The sequence below is a fragment of the Protomyctophum bolini genome (genome assembly GCF_963924005.1).
Source record: "Protomyctophum bolini genome assembly, chromosome: 15".
NCBI lineage: Eukaryota > Metazoa > Chordata > Actinopteri > Myctophiformes > Myctophidae > Protomyctophum > Protomyctophum bolini.
The window spans coordinates 24,923,840-24,941,188 of record NC_137876.1 but is presented as its reverse complement, the minus strand read 5'-3'; the positions used below and the strand labels follow the sequence as shown (position 1 = coordinate 24,941,188).

Here is a 17,349-nt window from a genome sequence, read left to right as displayed (position 1 = left end):
ACGTTTGCTCACTCAGAGAATCATCAGCATTGTGTCTCTGGCCAGGGACCCCCGATATACACTGTGCTCATTCAACTCTGAGACTGTACAAATGGTGACGGGCTGGTGTCACCGCACCAGAAACTGCACCATTTGTTCACTCACAGAGTTTCAGACCCTTAAGAGTCCACTTGGTTCCTACAGTAGCTATCAATCATTTAGCCAGGAATGGCCGGCCGGGACCCCCTGGAAATGCCTCAACGACCCCTGCAGGGGGAGGTCTCCTGACCCCACGTTGACTAGAACCAGAGATCTGCAGTAGAATTAAACCTTTTGTTTGTCCAATGCTATTCTTACAACGTAAGTCTGCATCTACGTAACATGCATTGATGTAGATGTAGATGTAGTCCGGGGACTAGCAGTGGTCCTTGAGGGGGTTCCAGGTGGTACTCAGCTAAATGATAGAGAGTTGGTAACCAAATGGACCATTATAGATCTTTTATCTCTTCAGACTGTAAAATGGAACCAAATGGACCTGTAAAAGAGTTAAATTATTGTTAAACATTAAGTAACTTCACAAGAAGTCTCCACAATTAGAGAGGTCTGTTGTATGTATGGCTATAGGTCGTAGTCCCAGGCACTGTTTACTTTCTGTTTAACCGGGATCTGTTGTAACAGTATGGCTATAAGTCGTAGTCGAAGGCACTGTTTACTTTCTGTTTAACCGGGATCTGTTGTAGCAGTATGGCTATAAGTCGTAGTCGAAGGCACTGTTTACTTTCTGTTTAACCGGGGTCTGTTGTAACAGTATGGCTATAGGTCGTAGTCGAAGGCACTGTTTACTTTCTGTTTAACCGGGGTCTGTTGTATGTATGGCTATAGGTCTTAGTCGAAGGCACTGTTTACTTTCTGTTTAACCGGGGTCTGTTGTATGTATGGCTATAGGTCTTAGTCGAAGGCACTGTTTACTTTCTGTTTAACCGGGGTCTGTTGTAGCAGTATGGCTATAAGTCGTAGTCGAAGGCACTGTTTACTTTCTGTTTAACCGGGGTCTGTTGTATGTATGGCTATAGGTCGTATAGTCGAAGGCACTGTTTACTTTCTGTTTAACCGGGGTCTGTTGTATGTATGGCTATAGGTCGTAGTCGAAGGCACTGTTTACTTTCTGTTTAACCGGGGTCTGTTGTATGTATGGCTATAGGTCGTAGTCGAAGGCACCCAGACCACAGCCTTCCTGCAGCAGCTGCTCCCAGACACCCCCTACAACATCGCGGTGGTGGCCCTGTACCCCGACGGAGAAGGTCCCGCCATCAGCGACGAGGGCACAACACGTAAGAACTCATTTATTCATCCATCAAAGCTTTTGGTTTTGTTTTTCCAAACTTAACGCAGTAGTTCACCCACAAAAAAATAAGTCTTTTTCTATCTATTACACACCCCATGAACGGCCTTGAATTCATGGAGATCTTTTAGTATTCGAGCTGGAGACGTCGCCCCCGACACCTGCTCGGGGAGCGGATGTGGCTCAGGAGGTAGAGCAGGTCATCCAATGATCCGTGGGTTGATGGTTCGAATCCCGGCTCCTCATAATGTGTCCTTGGGCAAGACACTGAACCCCACATTGCCTCCAATGAGTCGGTCGGTGTGAGGTTGCCACCATTGCTGTGTTAATTGAGGACGCTGCCGTTGACTGTTCGCTGATTCACCTCTGAATTTATGAATGAATGAACCATTGTAAAGCACTTTGAGCACTTGGAAAAAGCGCTATAAAAATGCCATTCATTATTTTATCAGTATCCAGTAGCAAGTCTCCTCCGCCGCCGCTGCCAGTGATCAAATTATTGGCTCAGGGATGTGGCAAAAACTAAACAATCTCCAGGAAAGTGTAATTGATAGAAAATAAGTATTTTTTTCTGGTGAACTACTCCTTTAAAACTCTCACCGACCAGACGCAGAATAGAGGCAGGAACACTGATCTTACCTAAAATATTGTTTTCGGTGATGAAATAAAGCACTACTTTAAATGACACCCGTGTAATGGTTTTTGCTTTGCATTCCTACATGTTGACTGTTCAGTCACTCCCACTTGAAATAACCCGAATAAGACCCCAGATCAGCATGCAGTGGTGGATACAGAAAGTATCTAATGACTGAATCTGGTTGGGGTTATTTTAAGTTTATTTTAGCTTGGGCATTATAATGACGAGTGGATGATGTCGATAGAGGGTAGTCCTATCTGATTGTATTAAATGACGTTAAACTCACTTTGCCACTCACTTTATGCATGTGCATACCCTTTATACTATAGGATACGTTTTCTCTAGTGGTGGGCATAAAAAAATGTAATCTATATTAATTTCACTGCAATCCTGGAGTTAATCTAGATAAAAATGGCTCATTTGAACTCTGCCGAAGGCATTCAAAATACGTGTGCGCTACCTAAATAATGACCTTGAGTAAGTCCTTGAGAACGGGTGTAGATCAGGAGCCCTAATTATGGATATTAACAATACAACTAGCCTATTAATACCTTTTATATTTCATATTGAGTGAGTTTGTAGAACTGTTCACAGTGTTGCCATGATATGATGAGCTGAGCCACTTAGCCGTCCAACAAGGCTCTTATGCACCATTTAAATGTTTGTTTCCCCTCACCCAGTCCCCCGCAGTGGCCCTAGGAACCTGCGCGTATACGACCCCACCACCAGTACCCTGTCGGCGACCTGGGAACACGCCGATGGTCCCGTAACGCAGTACAAGATCACCTACGCCCAAACCACCGGCGACCCCATCGAGGAACATGTAAGCAGCCATGCTACAGCGGGACAATTATGTGTTGATGATTGTTTGAATGAGAAGTGACAATCACTCCTTTTTTTGTTGAGCGGTATACTATACATAATATTTACGGTATATGTGAATAGATTCAACATCCTATATTTGTACTATTACAACTTATATACGAGTACACAAGAGGACAATTCTTTGGTTTTGGTTCCTCGGCATTGTAGCAGCAATAACAGAAATAAGACATAAATTATTAAGAATAACAATTAGTCTCTGTCGGGTGGAAACCTCATATGTCTGATAATCAAAGGAATGATTAAAATTCCAAAATAGCAAAAGTAGCAGATGGACAAGCTCAAAACTCGCCGCTTTGTGCCGCGTTTCGAGCTTGCGGATCTGCTACTTTTGATACCTTTGTGACTACAAATTACTATGATCAATTAAGTAGGGCATTCATTTATGAAAAATATGATAAAGGGTTTCTGCAAAGAAAAATAATGTATGTACTATTACTCCTAGCACACTTTGAGGCACTCGAAGGTGCTGTATGTGTACTACTATCACCCAAGGGCTCAATGAGTTGACTGTCTTTGTGTGCATTAACAGACCACAGTGCAGGGGAACAGAAACAGCGTGGTGCTTCAGAACCTCGACTCAGACACACCTTACAACATCCGAGTGACCGCCATCTACGCTGATGGACCAGGAGGAGAACTGGAAAAAGATGGACACACCTGTAGGTCACAGACACACGCACGGGGGGGGGGGGGGGACGACACGCGCTCTTGCCAGCTGCTTTTTAACACATGTTTTGCTGAGGCTAATTGTATGGTGAAAGCAATAAAGCTTATGTGGAGAAAACGGTTAAGGAAAGAAATGCGTAGGAACACACACACACACACACACACACACACACACACACAGAGGAATGCTCAGCAGAAAATGTGAATAGGCTGAACTGCTGATTATGATCCTGGATGGATGAAACGATAGGGAAATTCTTGACTCGTCCTGAAGGCCAACATTACCTACAGCCTGTGCCAGGGAATTCTGGACTGGCAGTCCTCCAGTGGGGGAGATTTCACACTCGTAAATACGCCCAGTGTCCTTACCGATTTCCCCTCACGAATCAAAGAGAATATTCCTGCCTTATACCATGCAGTAGTAGAGCTTGCACAAGTGCCTTTTGTTGTCCCCATTTTCTCTGACATGATTAATATTGTTGTACTGATTTCGATTAAACTTTAACTACTTTCAACCGTCCCTGTTTTGGGCATTCAAAATGTTTACGGAAAAAAAAAGAAGAACATCTATAATGTCAGCATCGAAGTCGTGAGCTTATCGAGTTTATAAGGGCTTTAAGTGATTATGATAAATAATCCAAAAGTGATTAATGTCAGGCATGCCCATGTGTGTGATATAAAGTCCCAATGCTGGCAGTTCATTCAAGTTGAAAGAATGTGCACTCTCTCTTGTGCCATCATGCAAGCCTGTTTTGACTGTTCTTTGTCAAATGTGTTCTTGTCAAACAGTGGGCTTGCTGGGTCCCCAGAACCTGCGTGTGTCTGATGAATGGTACACCCGCTTCAGGGTGTCCTGGGACGCTGCCCCCTCCAAAGTGACTGGATACAAGCTGGTCTACCAACCTGAAGGTACGCAACATGTGTTCCTACAATACAGTATGTCTCTGCAGGAGATGGAGTGTTGTTAGCACTGTTTGTTTGTTCCAAAACTCCAATTATCAAGGATTTCATGTTCCCAAAAAGTCAAGAGTAAGTGTGGTTGCAGTTATAACTAGGCGCAGTGGTTCTCAACCTGTGGGTCGGGAGTCCCACCCAGGCCAGATGACAGTGAAGTGATCATTTAAAGACTTTAAAAGACTCAAAGGCTCAAAAAGAAAAAGACCATCACTGCATCAAAACTAATCAACAACGCCTTGCAGTGCGTAGATCCAATATGTACAGTATCTGTGGAACCGAGTTGAACTATATGTAATGCCTCAACTCCTATAATTCCAAGTGCTTGTCTGGGTCGAGGGTTCCCAGTTCAAATATGATTATTTTGGGAGTCATGGCCTGAAGGTTGAGAACCACTGATAGCTTTGGTTTTGTTAATTCCCCCGCATTGAGTATTTAATATTGACTTATTTGGTATGTGTCCTTTAAGCCTCTGTAGACCAATAGAGGTCTATCTCTTTACTCTTGCTTTTAGTTGAGTTTTTAAATCTCTGTGTTGTTATTCATGTACTCACTGTTGTGCCTGATTCGCTAACCTTTTTCCCCCGCTATTTTTGTTGTTGCTATTAGGCCTATTTTAATGTTATGATGTTTTTTAATTTATTTTTTCTTTATTATGTCATTAAAGGTGCTATATAAATAATGTTTATTTTCATTTATTATTATTAGGCTCAGATGAGTCCATGGAGGCGCTTGTTGGAGACGTCACCACCCATCAGCTGCACAACCTGAAGCCTGGAACCACGTACGACGTCAAGGTGCTGGCCCAATACCCCACAGGCCTGAGCGAACCGCTGATTGGAGAAGGCACCACGCGTACGTACTGTAGATATCCATCATTTCTCATTGGATAGTTTTAACAACTTGTAGATTCTCTATTTTCCATTGGCTATATTCCAGAGGGTTCCCAGCGAAGGTAGTTAATGTACTGTAGACTCAAAATCATTTTAACTACTTTATCCATTTAAACATGGGCTATTAAAAAAACATTTTGAATCCTTTAACATAAATCCTCTCATCTGGGCATCCCTGGCACGAAATCCTTTTCAGATGGGGGGGTTTGCGGCCACATCAATTTAGGCAGTGCTTGATATGAAAGAGTTTGAGAACCACTGCTTTAACCCATTCTGACCTGAGATCAGATTCATACGAGGTTTCCACTGGACACACACTGGGTCTGATTAACCCATTCTGACCTGAGATCAGATTCTAAAAATGTCACAGTCGTTCTTTGATTCTTCAAAAATAGCAGACCTACAACCTCGTAGCGCGCCACTCGGTGGCGCGCTATGAGCTTGTAGATCTGCTATTTTTCAATAGCTAAAGCATAACATGATGCTAACACCAAAATGGGTGCCCGGTCAGAATGGGTTAAGTATATAATCCTGTATGCTAAGTGTGAGTTTCTCTTCCAGTGTATCTGAACGTGACGGATCTGACCACGTACAACGTCGGCTACGACAGCTTCTGCATCCGCTGGGCCCCTCACAGAGCTGCCACCTCCTACAGACTCAAAGTCAACCCCTTTGACCGTAAGTATTCAACCATCTTATCTAGCCTTATAGTCTGTGAAATTTTGAACTTGTATTTACCCCCAAAAAAATGTTTGTTTGTTTATTCATGTCGCCAATGTCTAGACCTAATGTGAAAGCCAGTGCACGATGCGTTCTCCCAAGAAAGCATGAAAGTAAATTGTTCAGTGTAGCCACAAATAGCCTGAATTTTGGCGACCTGTCCATCTGTTTTTGTTTAACTTGCCTTTGCCTGAGAACTTTTAAATAAAAAGCAGGAGAGAGATAGGAAAAAACTCAAAAAAGAAAATAATAACAGAGTATTGGAGTGGAGCAGGATGTGAATAATGAATATGGTAGCCATTACAGATAGAAAGAGAGCACTTATGAAGACCATTATTATGTGAGCGCATGTCTGTTTGAGAACTGTTGAATAATTTGACACGTTAAAGTTTGGACTTATGTTCATGATTTACCCTTGTTTTTGTTTTCCTCTGCGCTCTTCTCTTGTATCCGAACCCTGTCCTCTCCCAGCCTCTAACAGCGGAGCTCAGGAGATCACCGTCAGGGGTTCCGAGAGCACCTACTGTTTTGACGGCCTGACCCCTGACGCCCTCTACAACGCCACCGTCTACACCCAGACCCCCAACCTGGAGGGACCCGGAGTCAGCATCAAGGAGCGCACGTGTAAGGGAAATCCCCCTCTTTGTCTGTTGATGGATGGTGTTGCATACAAATCTAATAATATCCACATGGGAATGGCTCCAATGCATCTACAGTATGATGACATGTGGCCACGGCTTCTGCCTCATCGAGGCATCACCCTTTGACTCCTATTATACAATTACATTAAATGTTTCAAAAAGAAAATGAGTGGAGGTAATTCTGTGGCTTAATACTGACAGTGTGCACATTACGATTATTGGCTGATCAGTCCAGCGGTATGCGAGATTTGCTCCAGACACACAGACGGACACATACAGACCGACCGACCGTCTTATAGACTGCTAGACTACTGCAGACTGCAGAGACACGTAAATAGATGCAGGATTCAAGAGTGATCTTGTAGCTCTTCGCGTGACTTGATCATTGCTATCACTACTGTAAATAGCATGATTGTGAAGCTTGAGGTCATTTTGCACATATCAGTTAAGACGACTTTCTCATCGTTGTGCCTTGCACACCAAATATTATGTAAAAGCACTGCATCAGACCGTGCTGCTGCCTTCAGCTGTATGTTATGTTCATGTAATGTATTTTGTGTTGCAGTGGTCAAACCCACTGAGGCCCCCACGGAGCCTCCTACGCCTCCTCCTCCAGCCACCATCCCTCCTGCCCTGGATGGTAAGATGCTGCAAGATGCTAGCATCCTCATATATCCAAAACTGTTACTTTTCAGGATTCAAATTTCAAAAGTAGCAGATGTACAAGCTCAAAGCGTGTCGCTTAGCGCTGCGCTTTGTGCTTGTGGATCTGCTTCTTTTGATGCTTTCGTGTGATGCTGTAGTATTGTCAAGTAGGGCATTAATTTACGAACAAGAATTGATGACATCAATTAATTACCAGCTGCTGCCTTATATCCATGGCTGAGACGTCGGCTAGAGGCAAAAACTATCAGGACGATAGGTTGTCAGTACAGCCAATGAGAAACATACTGTAGGTCTCAACTACAGCAAGTGGGCGTGAAAGCACTGCAGAGAGAACATTGACCAGCTGTGCTAGTACACAGCAGCTAGTAAAAAACAACAAGTTAAAATGTGGAAATAAGAGGTGTGCTGGGGTCATCAGCCCAGACGCTTCGTTACTGACCCAGTTATTTTGCTTCCCTCAGTGTGCAAGGGCGCCAAGGCAGACTTGGTGTTCCTCATCGACGGTTCCTGGAGTATCGGAGATGACAGCTTCCTCAAGGTGATCCAGTTTGTCTTCAGCATGACCGGAGCCTTCGATGTCATCAGCAATAAAGGCATGCAGGTAAGTCCACCTTCTTGGGCGACTGTGGCAGAGCAAGTCTTCCAATTACCCGTGGGTCGGCAGTTTGAATCCCGGCTCCTCCTGTCTACAATGTTGAAGTGTCCTTGGGCAAGACACTGAACCCTCCATTGCCTCCAATGAGTCTGTTGGCGCTAGCTCGCCACTATTGGTGTGGGAATGTGGGAAGTGAGGATGCTGGAGTAGGACTGTTCGCCGATTCACCTCCAAATCTATGAATGAATGAACAAAGCAAAGCGCTTTGAGCATTTGGAAAAGCGCTATAAAATTCATTATTAATTTATTATTATTATTATTATTATTTCTATCTCTGAAGTATCTCTATTCATTCGGACAGTTTTTTTGACTTTGTTGTTTTGTTTTTTGAAGATTGCAACAACATGGGAACAGACTATTATTATTTTCAAACTTTTTTTTGTCATTTATGCTGGAGTTTCATTCATCGGCTATTCTCATGCTCCACTCTTTTGTCAAGCCCAATTATTAGCCTATCTACAATCTTGTAGATAGGCTATCGCTGCAATTCTTTTGAACGTTGTTTTTGAATATTTTTGCTTGTGATGCCATGCCCAAAATGGATACGGCAGATTGACGGTGGCTAATTAATCTCTCGTCTTCTGGTGACAGATTGCATTTGTGCAGTACAGCGACGAGGCTAAGACTGAGTTCAAGCTGAACAGCTACCAGAACAAGGGAACAGTGCTGTCTGCTCTGCAGATGGTCAAATACCGAGGAGGAAACACCAAGACAGGTACACAGTACATCATAATAGTTCAAAGTGCTTCACAGCCGGGATAGTGTTCAAATAACAATTCACAATTTAAAAAGATAAGTCTGACATAACAAATAGCAAACATCAGGTAAAAACACAGCATGCCTAAAACATGGGAATAAAAGGACATGTATAAGATTCCAATAATAAATCTGCAATAAAGCGCCAAAGTCCTGACGTCACTCGCTCATCCCCTGGTTCACGGAAGTCATTTCTCTATGGAGAATAACATGGGTTCATCTTAAAATCGTTTCATATAAGCCTTGTGGTCCAAAAATAAACAAGCTGTCACAGCGTTATTGTCAGGGAGGTGTCTCTGTATCGTTTGCGACAGTCAGTCACTCATATACGGTCTGTTTCTAGCGAAAATGTAACTAATTCAGTAGCAGTAACAATAGCGTTTTCTCTCAGTCAGTTGATTCTTCATATCCATATGAGTGAAATGGCCGGGATGACACAGTTATTATATGAGGCGATCTAAAATCCCCCTATGGGGATACAATGCAAATAAAAAGTACATGAACCCGTGGATTTGCGCCCTCTACCGATATTGACATCACACTTCGGTGCTCTATTAACAATCATCTTAGCTCAGCAGTAGACATGTGGGTTCAGTTGCTTGCACGTGTGACTGGGCGTACGAGTCCCATGGCTCTTATCGTTTGCAGCTAGTAGGAACTCTATGCAGAAGAGTTTGGTTGAATCCAGTGGTGTCTCCCTCTGTCGTCGTCCTCTCTCTAGGCGTGGCGCTGAAGCACATCAACGATAAGCTGTTCACGTCGGAAGGCGGCATGAGGAGGAACGTTCCCAAAGTGCTGGTGGTGGTCACAGACGGACGCTCCCAGGACGAGACCAAGAAGGCCGCTGAGAAACTGCAGCACCAAGGTACGTAGGATGGGGTAGCTAAATTCAATACAGAGTGCATTGTTAAATAAAGAAAATCTAGGGCGGCTGTGGTTGTGGCGGCTGTGGCTTCAGGAGGTAGTCCAATTCAACGGGTCGGCCAATGATTCGTGGGTTGGTGGTTCGAATCCCAGCTCCTCCTGTCCACATGTTGAAGTGTCCCTATAGGCAAGACACTGAACCCTACTTTGCCTCCAATGAGTTGCTCAGTGCTAGCTTGCCACCATTGGTGTGTGAATGTGGGAAGTGAGGACGCTGGTGTCGACTGTTGGCTGCTTCACCTACCGCTACCAATGTATGAATGAATGAACCATTGTAAAGTGCTTTGAGCACTTGGAGAAGCGCTATAAAAATGCAATTAATTATTACTTTGTAAGTTGTACTTTTGAATAGGCTACTTTAATATATGCAGTACCTTAACTCAAGTACAAATTTGACTGAGCAACTCTTAATTGTAATTGAGTTATATTGACCAGGAGTATCTCTACTTTGATTCTAGTACTGGGGTTAAGTACTATGTACAGCACCTCTCCTAGGGGATGTTGTTCAATCGTTGTTATGTTTTGTTTTTATTGTTTTGTAATTTGTATATAAATGCAACCGGGCTGTTTTTAATTAGTTACACTCCCAAACACAACTTTTTCTTGGCCACATCAAATGTGATAATGCAGCGGTCTTTGACTAACGGAAGCTGTCTTGTATCTGTGTGTGCGTGTGTGTATGTGTGCGTGTCTGTTTGTTTGTGTGAATGCGTTGCCTCCTAGGCTACAGTGTGTTCGTAGTGGGTGTGGCGGACGTGGACACCACAGAGCTTCGAAGCATCGGCAGCAAACCCAGCGAGAGGCACGTTTTCGTGGTGGACGATTTCGAGTCCTTCGACAAGATCCAGGATAACCTGATCACCTTCATCTGCGAAACGGCCACTTCCAGTAAGGAGATTAAAGCAAAGATTAAATGCCACACTGAAGTGCTTAACAAATGTGAAGAGGAAATTAAGCAAAACCCCAAACCTTATTCTCCTAAAGAATGGAGTTATTCTTTGTCATTTTCCAGTTGTTTATTTTCATCCCTGTCCATATACTGTAACTCCCATCTTCCCTTGGATCTTTTGAATAACTTGGAGTAGTTCTCTTTCCATGTCAAATCGCTTTGACCTCAATTTACTGCCAAAGGAAGTGTGTTGAGAGAGATTAGTCACACCGACTATATACACTCATGCACACACTTGCTGCTAACTTCTGTTTCACACACATTGTAACTACACACATTTGTACTTTACTTTTACTAGTATTTCCAATGCATTTACTTCTACTCCACTACATCTCAGAGGCACATATTGTACTTTTACTCCACTACATTTATTTGAAACCCTTAGTTACTAGTTACTTTGATTATTATTACAAAACATACATTAACCACTTTAACCCTATATACATTTCGGCCGTTTGAAAATAGCCGATCTACAAGCTCACAATGCGTTGCATCGCGATGCATTGTGAGCTTGTAGATTGTTATTTTCAACATATTTTTAATTATACTTGTACATTAAAAATGTGGTAATTTAAGTACTTTTTTTTGCCAACACTTTTGTACTTTTACTCAAGTACATTTTGAATTCCGGAGTACCAGTATTTCTATATTGCAGTATTGATACTTTTACTTAAGTAAAACATGCGAGTACCTTTCCCACCACCGATTACAACTTGTCTGCTCCCTTTTCCAGCCTGCCCGCTGATCTACATGAACGGATTCACAACGCCTGGTGAGTATGCATTGGTCACGTTGTCCGACCTTTACTAACCGTAACCCTAACCCTGACCTGTGTTTTAACCGGCCACGTAAGTCCCCTAACCTCATATCAGTCTTAACCGGCCACGTAAGTCCCCTAACCTCATATCAGTCTTAAGCAGCCATGTATGTCAGTTTCACAATGTTTTCGCTACGGCGGCAGTCATTCACTTCCGCATCTCCTAGTAGCCTACTGCGCGGGGTAGGCAGTATGTAGGAATGTCCACACTGCCTGCATCGCATGGTCCAGATAAGAACGTACTGGTGATTATCGGTTGATAACATTCGAAGTGGCTGTATGTTCACTGCCCACTGTTTCATTTTGTCCCATCACGCGGCGTGCAATCTAATCCCCTGTGTTGACATGTTGTTGACACCCATCAGGCTTCAGGATGCTGGATGCTTTCAACATCACGGACAAGACGTATGGCGGCATGAGCGGCGTCTCCATGGAAACGGGCTCGTTCAACAGCTACATCGCCTACCGGCTGCACAAGAACTCCTTCATCAACCAGCCCACCAAGTACGAGCCACACCTTTCTACATGCCGGTGTCGCAGCGTCATAAATGGCTGATCTACAAGCTCATACTGCGTCGCTTGCGCGTGGCCAGGCAACAATTGGCTATTTCTACCTGGTTTGAGGCTTAAATCAGCACTTAATCCATTGTCTACCTTTACATAATTGGTCCTCACTAATGCTCTATAATAAGACGGTGCCATTTTTGTCTATTCGCTGTGTGTCTCAGGGTGGGCTGTGGACAGTTCAGAAACCTACCTACCTAGTACCTACCGATTACTTCCTCGGTCATTTCAAACGAGAAAAAAAACCTAACAATAAAAAGGCTTCTAGGAAGAGAAAGGCTATAGTTATTAGCTTGGAATCCCCATCAATCATGTCATCGGTAGGCAGCTTTCTGAACTGACATGCAGAGCGAGTAGATGGAAAGGGTGCCATCTTACAGTATAATGAGCATTAGTGAGGACCAATGATAAGAAGATAAGGAAAGGGTGTACGCATGCATTAGCAAGTACATGCATGCTTGTCTGCACAAGTGTGAGATCATTTGAGGATGTACTTGCTGTTTTCATATTCCTGTACACCTCTGCTGATGGATGTCTGTGCCCATCTGTGCACGAGTGTGGTTTTATGCCCATATTCATGGTGATCCATTCATGACCACGCGTGCCTCTATTTCTCTTTGCATGTTCCCAAGTCCTTGGCCTCTTTTCTCTCTCTCTCTCTCTCTCTCTCTCTCTCTCTCTCACACTGCACTATAGTCTTGGCCAGCCCATCATCATCATAATTCATAATGTTCTTCAACGGCCTCCACAACCTCCATCCCCAGTGCCCTGCGGCCTTAAACCCACACGCCAGCCAATGTTTGTTGTTTCAGCTTGTGTAGTATGAGGTGTTGGTAAAAAAAAAAAAGATTCAGAGAGTTAAACACTCCCCTGCCTGGGTGACCTGGCCCAACAGTCTTAATGGGAGCAAGGGAATCGCCCCCAGGTCGAGCACTCTGGGTCTTTATATGGCCCCATTAAAATGCCCTTAGGCAATAGTTGAACCACTCAACTATTCAAGGATCTTTAGCATGCTTTGTTAATTTGTTTATAATGAATGTAGTCGGGGTGCATGGCCTAACAATCATTGACTTAATGCTCAACAAATGGAAACACTTCGAGCCACGGCTAGAGGAAGAGAGGGGACAGAAAATACTTTCAGTATGCGGGTGATTTTTAACGAGGCCAAGGAAGAACTGGCAACCATTTACAGGTCCTACAGTCTACATCCTGTCAGGAAGGTTGAATAGTCTTACTGTTGCATTGCAAGCATTGTTGCATCTCTCCAGCACTAACTCACATGGACTTGAAATGTGTGTTGTGCTGCAAACTTGACTCTTCGCCCTGCAACCGTTATCTTCATGGGTTTATGCAATTACATTCTTGAATTACATTCTTGAACTTATCCAAATTAACATACACAAATGTGTTTCGGGATTATGGTGAGGTGGCAGCGTAGCCTAATTAGTTCCCTGCTATACAGCCTTGATATTTTCAATGGTCATGGTTTAGTATGCATATCGACATGCATACAAAAAGGTTGCCAACAAAATGTCTAAAATGACCAGAGGTGGACATTTACTTAAGTAAATCTGTTCTTAAGTACAAATGTTGTACTTAAGTACAGTACTTAAGTAGAAATTCTGCAGCTTTAAGTACATTTACTTAAGTAAATTTACTTAGGTGTCCACCTCTGAAAATAACATGAATGCAAATGAATGAATAGCAGATCTACAAGCTCACAACGCATCACTTCTCGTCGCACTGTGAGCTTGTAGATCTGCTGTTTTCAGTACTACTTTTTTAAGGGGTGCTAGCCCCTCCTATGCCCAGCTAGGAAACGGAAAAAATAGATATTTACTCATAAACATTGGTCCGCGTCCCAAAGATGGGTCCCGACTAGGGGCGGAATTCGCTAGGTACCTGACATTTCAATCCTGATTCAGAGGGCTATGATTCGATTCATTCATATTCATTCGTTACGTTTACGATTCGATTACCGATCGATTACCGAGCAATCGCAATGCCAATGCTTGAAGTAACGTGATTTATTTCCCCCTCACTGTGTGACTAATAAAGTGCTTTCTAATGATCCATAAGAAAACACATTTATTTACTTCTTGATTAGCTTGTATTGCTAATAAAAAACAAATGGAAGAGATATGTCAGGTTGTATTACACAACACAAACAATTGCAGAAAACAGAAAAAGATAAACAAATATTTTTTAATAATATAAAATAATAATATATATTTTTTAAATAATAAAATAATATTTTTTTGACATTTGTGAATCGATTAATAATTATGATTAACCTGAGAATCGATGTTATTTTCCACCTCTAGTCCCAAGTCACTGTTTGGGGAACCAGAGCTCTGACCCACTTCCCATCACACGTGTACATATTTGTGCTCTGTGCTAACAGGGAGATTCATCCGGACGGTCTTCCCCCATCCTACACCATCATCCTGCTCTTCCGCCTCCTTCCTGACACCGCCACTGAAGCCTTTGATATCTGGCAGATTTCCGACAGCAGCAATAACCCAGAGGTCGGGGTCACCCTCAACCGTAAGTCCCCCCCCCTCTCTCTCAATGTGGGCCTCGGCTGTCCCTGACCCAACATCTGCACAGCTGTGAAATGCTTCATTCCTCTTCGATCCCTTTCTACCTCCCTCCCGGGGTTTCTTTCCCATTTTCCCCATTTTGTTTCATCTTCATATTCAAACGTTTTGTTTTATTTTATTTTATTTGGACCGCTGTACATAGACGGGCAGTGCGTCCCAAAGGTGTGGAGAGTGATTCAGTTCACTACTTTGTTTTGGTTTTTATTTTGACTATTGTGTCTTTTATAAGCGGACACTTGGTGAATGTTGAATGCATGTTTTGTGATCCCTCACAATGGCCTTTATTATTCCGTCGTCCTTGCTTTACATCTTGCCTCTGTACGCCAACATGTGTTCCTTTATGCGCACGTCGCGTGCCACAGCATCATAGTGTCCCTGTCAGGGACTCACCAGAGACTTTCTTCTTTTCAGCTTCCAGCAAAACAATCACGTTCTACAACAAGGACACGCGGGGAGAGATCCAGAGAGCCACGTTTAATGAGGAGCAAGTGAAGCGAGTTTTCCATGGGAGCTTCCACAAGGTAAACACCATGCACAATTCCAATCGGAAGAATGCTGTATGTGTCACATTGCAATATTATTCAAGCTTGGCAACTGTGAGACTAGGTGGTTTTTACTGTATGTGATCTCATTTCATGAATGATCGGAGATGATCTGGCACTGTAACTTGAGTGTTAGCAGATTCTGTTGAGACTTTGCGTGAATAATTTCAGCATCTGCATTGATCATTCTTTTCAGATGTGTTTGACTATCATATTCTTTTCCGTGGTGTTGGTTTTTGGTTACAATAGATTTTGTGTTGGAATTGTATGCACCCCTTAAGGCAAAGATGCTCATCTTTGCGGAAACAATTCTTGGACACATTTAACCATAGTTGATGACCGTATGGGCGACATCCGCGCCTCATTTACTTGGCTAAACTACCTTTTAAGGTGAAGACCTCACTAGAAGCCAGAGCCGAGACCGGGGTTCAAGGTATCTCGTTACCCTCATCACAATGATTCAAAGCTATCCATCTCTCAGCAGCAAAGGATTTGACGCCAAAGTATACATAGGGCCTTTTTTACACTTTGGCTTTAATCTTGGTTTTCTTCGACCAAAGGCAGTTCGTTTGATTCATGGGTCAGAAAGGCTATAAATATAGAAGTCAGTGACCTTAGAGACCTAGCACAATACAGTGCTATTAGCCACAGAGGTCTCCCCACGTGCTGATTGGATGTGATGGTGGCTGACTCTGAGCTCCAAACCGTTGTGTAGTAGTGGTGGATTGAATCAGCTTTTGTTTGGGTTTATCTTGTTTGCGGTAAATGCAGCCCAGTGCATTAGGAGTCTGGCCAGGTTCTCATTGGCAAACAGAATGAAACATTTGCCTACTGTACAGTAAGTTGCCTTTGAATATTGTTTCAGGAATGGAAGCTTGACTGTAATTTTGTTCTCAATAGGCAGAATTTCCTTCTTTAAACCTGACTGTTTCTGACCTCAGAAATAGAATCCAGTTAGGTTTTTAAAGTTTAAGGAGATGCTGTTGGCATACGTCACCAAGTCTAAATAGAATTTGCCATGACTGAATTGGGATATTTCTCTTTCCCGTCTCGGAAATGTAGTGAATCAATTGATTAAAATGACAAATAAAGCCATTCATCACTGTGTCAAAACCTGTCATCTCTCAGGGTTCAATGTCAATGATACTATTGGGCCAGACGGTTGAACAGTAGCAGGCTGGAGGCGGTGATATTAATATTATAGAATAACTATGTTTGTTTTCTTTTGCCAATTTCTTTTCTTTCAAACGGTACAGTGAGTGTACTGTCACGCCATGACTTCTACTGGCCCTGTGTCGTCGGGGAAAGCATTATTATTGAACCCTGTACGATGAAATGGCACTTTCTTTGAAAAAAATTCACTCTTTGTTTATAATGATTTAGTCACATACCAAGCTTAACAGTCGTGATATACAGTTGTTTGAAAAGCGCCAGAGTCTCCCAGGGGCACAGCAGGGGGTTTAAAGGGGACATCAAACGCCTTGCCCTTCAACTCAAAGCAGCAGTGGATATAAAACATCCACTGTTTTGTTCCCCTCCAACTGGAAGGCGTGACGGATTGAACAATGGAAGAGCTTATTTTTATGCCGACCCGGAATGGCTTTAAACGGCTATATTCTTCACAGAAACAAAAACGCGCAGTAGAGGGCATGTGCAATTGTGAATCTGATTTTTGTTCCCAGGAAGAACAATGTACCCTTATTTTGAAACAAAAGTTCAACGTTTTCCTACTACTTACTACTACTAGGTAATCAACGGATTGACCCTTTTCTTTTTTTCCTTAACTACAACATCAAACGTCGCCCACTTCCTTCCTGGTATAAGAGAGTACAGTACAGCTCTTTCTTGTGCAGAGAACGCTTAGTGAAAACCCACTGTGGGAGATAGATTGGCTTTGGAATCAGAGTGAACAGTTAATGTATTTTCAATTCGACCGCTAGACGACTAATTAAAGGCTAACTTCATGAATGAGTGGGACCCTGAAAAATGGCTTGGTTCAGGCTAGATGCGAGTGACATCACCAAAGTGACATCAACGCTGCTCTAGTTGGATGCCAGCCTGGTCTGTGTGTGTGTGTGTGTGTGTGTGTGTGTGTGTGTGTGTGTGTGTGTGTGTGTGTGTGCGCGCGCGCACGCACAAGGCTGACGCGTGTGTTT

The 17,349-nt window shown here is 43.1% G+C and overlaps 1 protein-coding gene across 3 annotated transcripts in view; it reads left to right on the top strand.

Moving 5' to 3' along the window:
• Positions 1-17,349, top strand: part of col12a1a (collagen, type XII, alpha 1a) — an 87,896-nt gene that overhangs the window by 50,236 nt on the left and 20,311 nt on the right. For all 3 annotated transcript variants that reach the window (XM_080784557.1, XM_080784556.1, XM_080784558.1), the window contains 16 exons: positions 1,181-1,310; positions 2,639-2,781; positions 3,373-3,502; positions 4,299-4,418; positions 5,172-5,318; positions 5,918-6,034; positions 6,548-6,700; positions 7,283-7,357; positions 7,845-7,984; positions 8,630-8,753; positions 9,516-9,659; positions 10,442-10,606; positions 11,401-11,439; positions 11,850-11,988; positions 14,453-14,595; positions 15,063-15,172. In XM_080784557.1, coding sequence (XP_080640683.1) covers positions 1,181-1,310; positions 2,639-2,781; positions 3,373-3,502; positions 4,299-4,418; positions 5,172-5,318; positions 5,918-6,034; positions 6,548-6,700; positions 7,283-7,357; positions 7,845-7,984; positions 8,630-8,753; positions 9,516-9,659; positions 10,442-10,606; positions 11,401-11,439; positions 11,850-11,988; positions 14,453-14,595; positions 15,063-15,172 — 2,019 coding nt within the window. The remainder of the gene's footprint in view (positions 1-1,180; positions 1,311-2,638; positions 2,782-3,372; positions 3,503-4,298; positions 4,419-5,171; positions 5,319-5,917; positions 6,035-6,547; positions 6,701-7,282; positions 7,358-7,844; positions 7,985-8,629; positions 8,754-9,515; positions 9,660-10,441; positions 10,607-11,400; positions 11,440-11,849; positions 11,989-14,452; positions 14,596-15,062; positions 15,173-17,349) is intronic.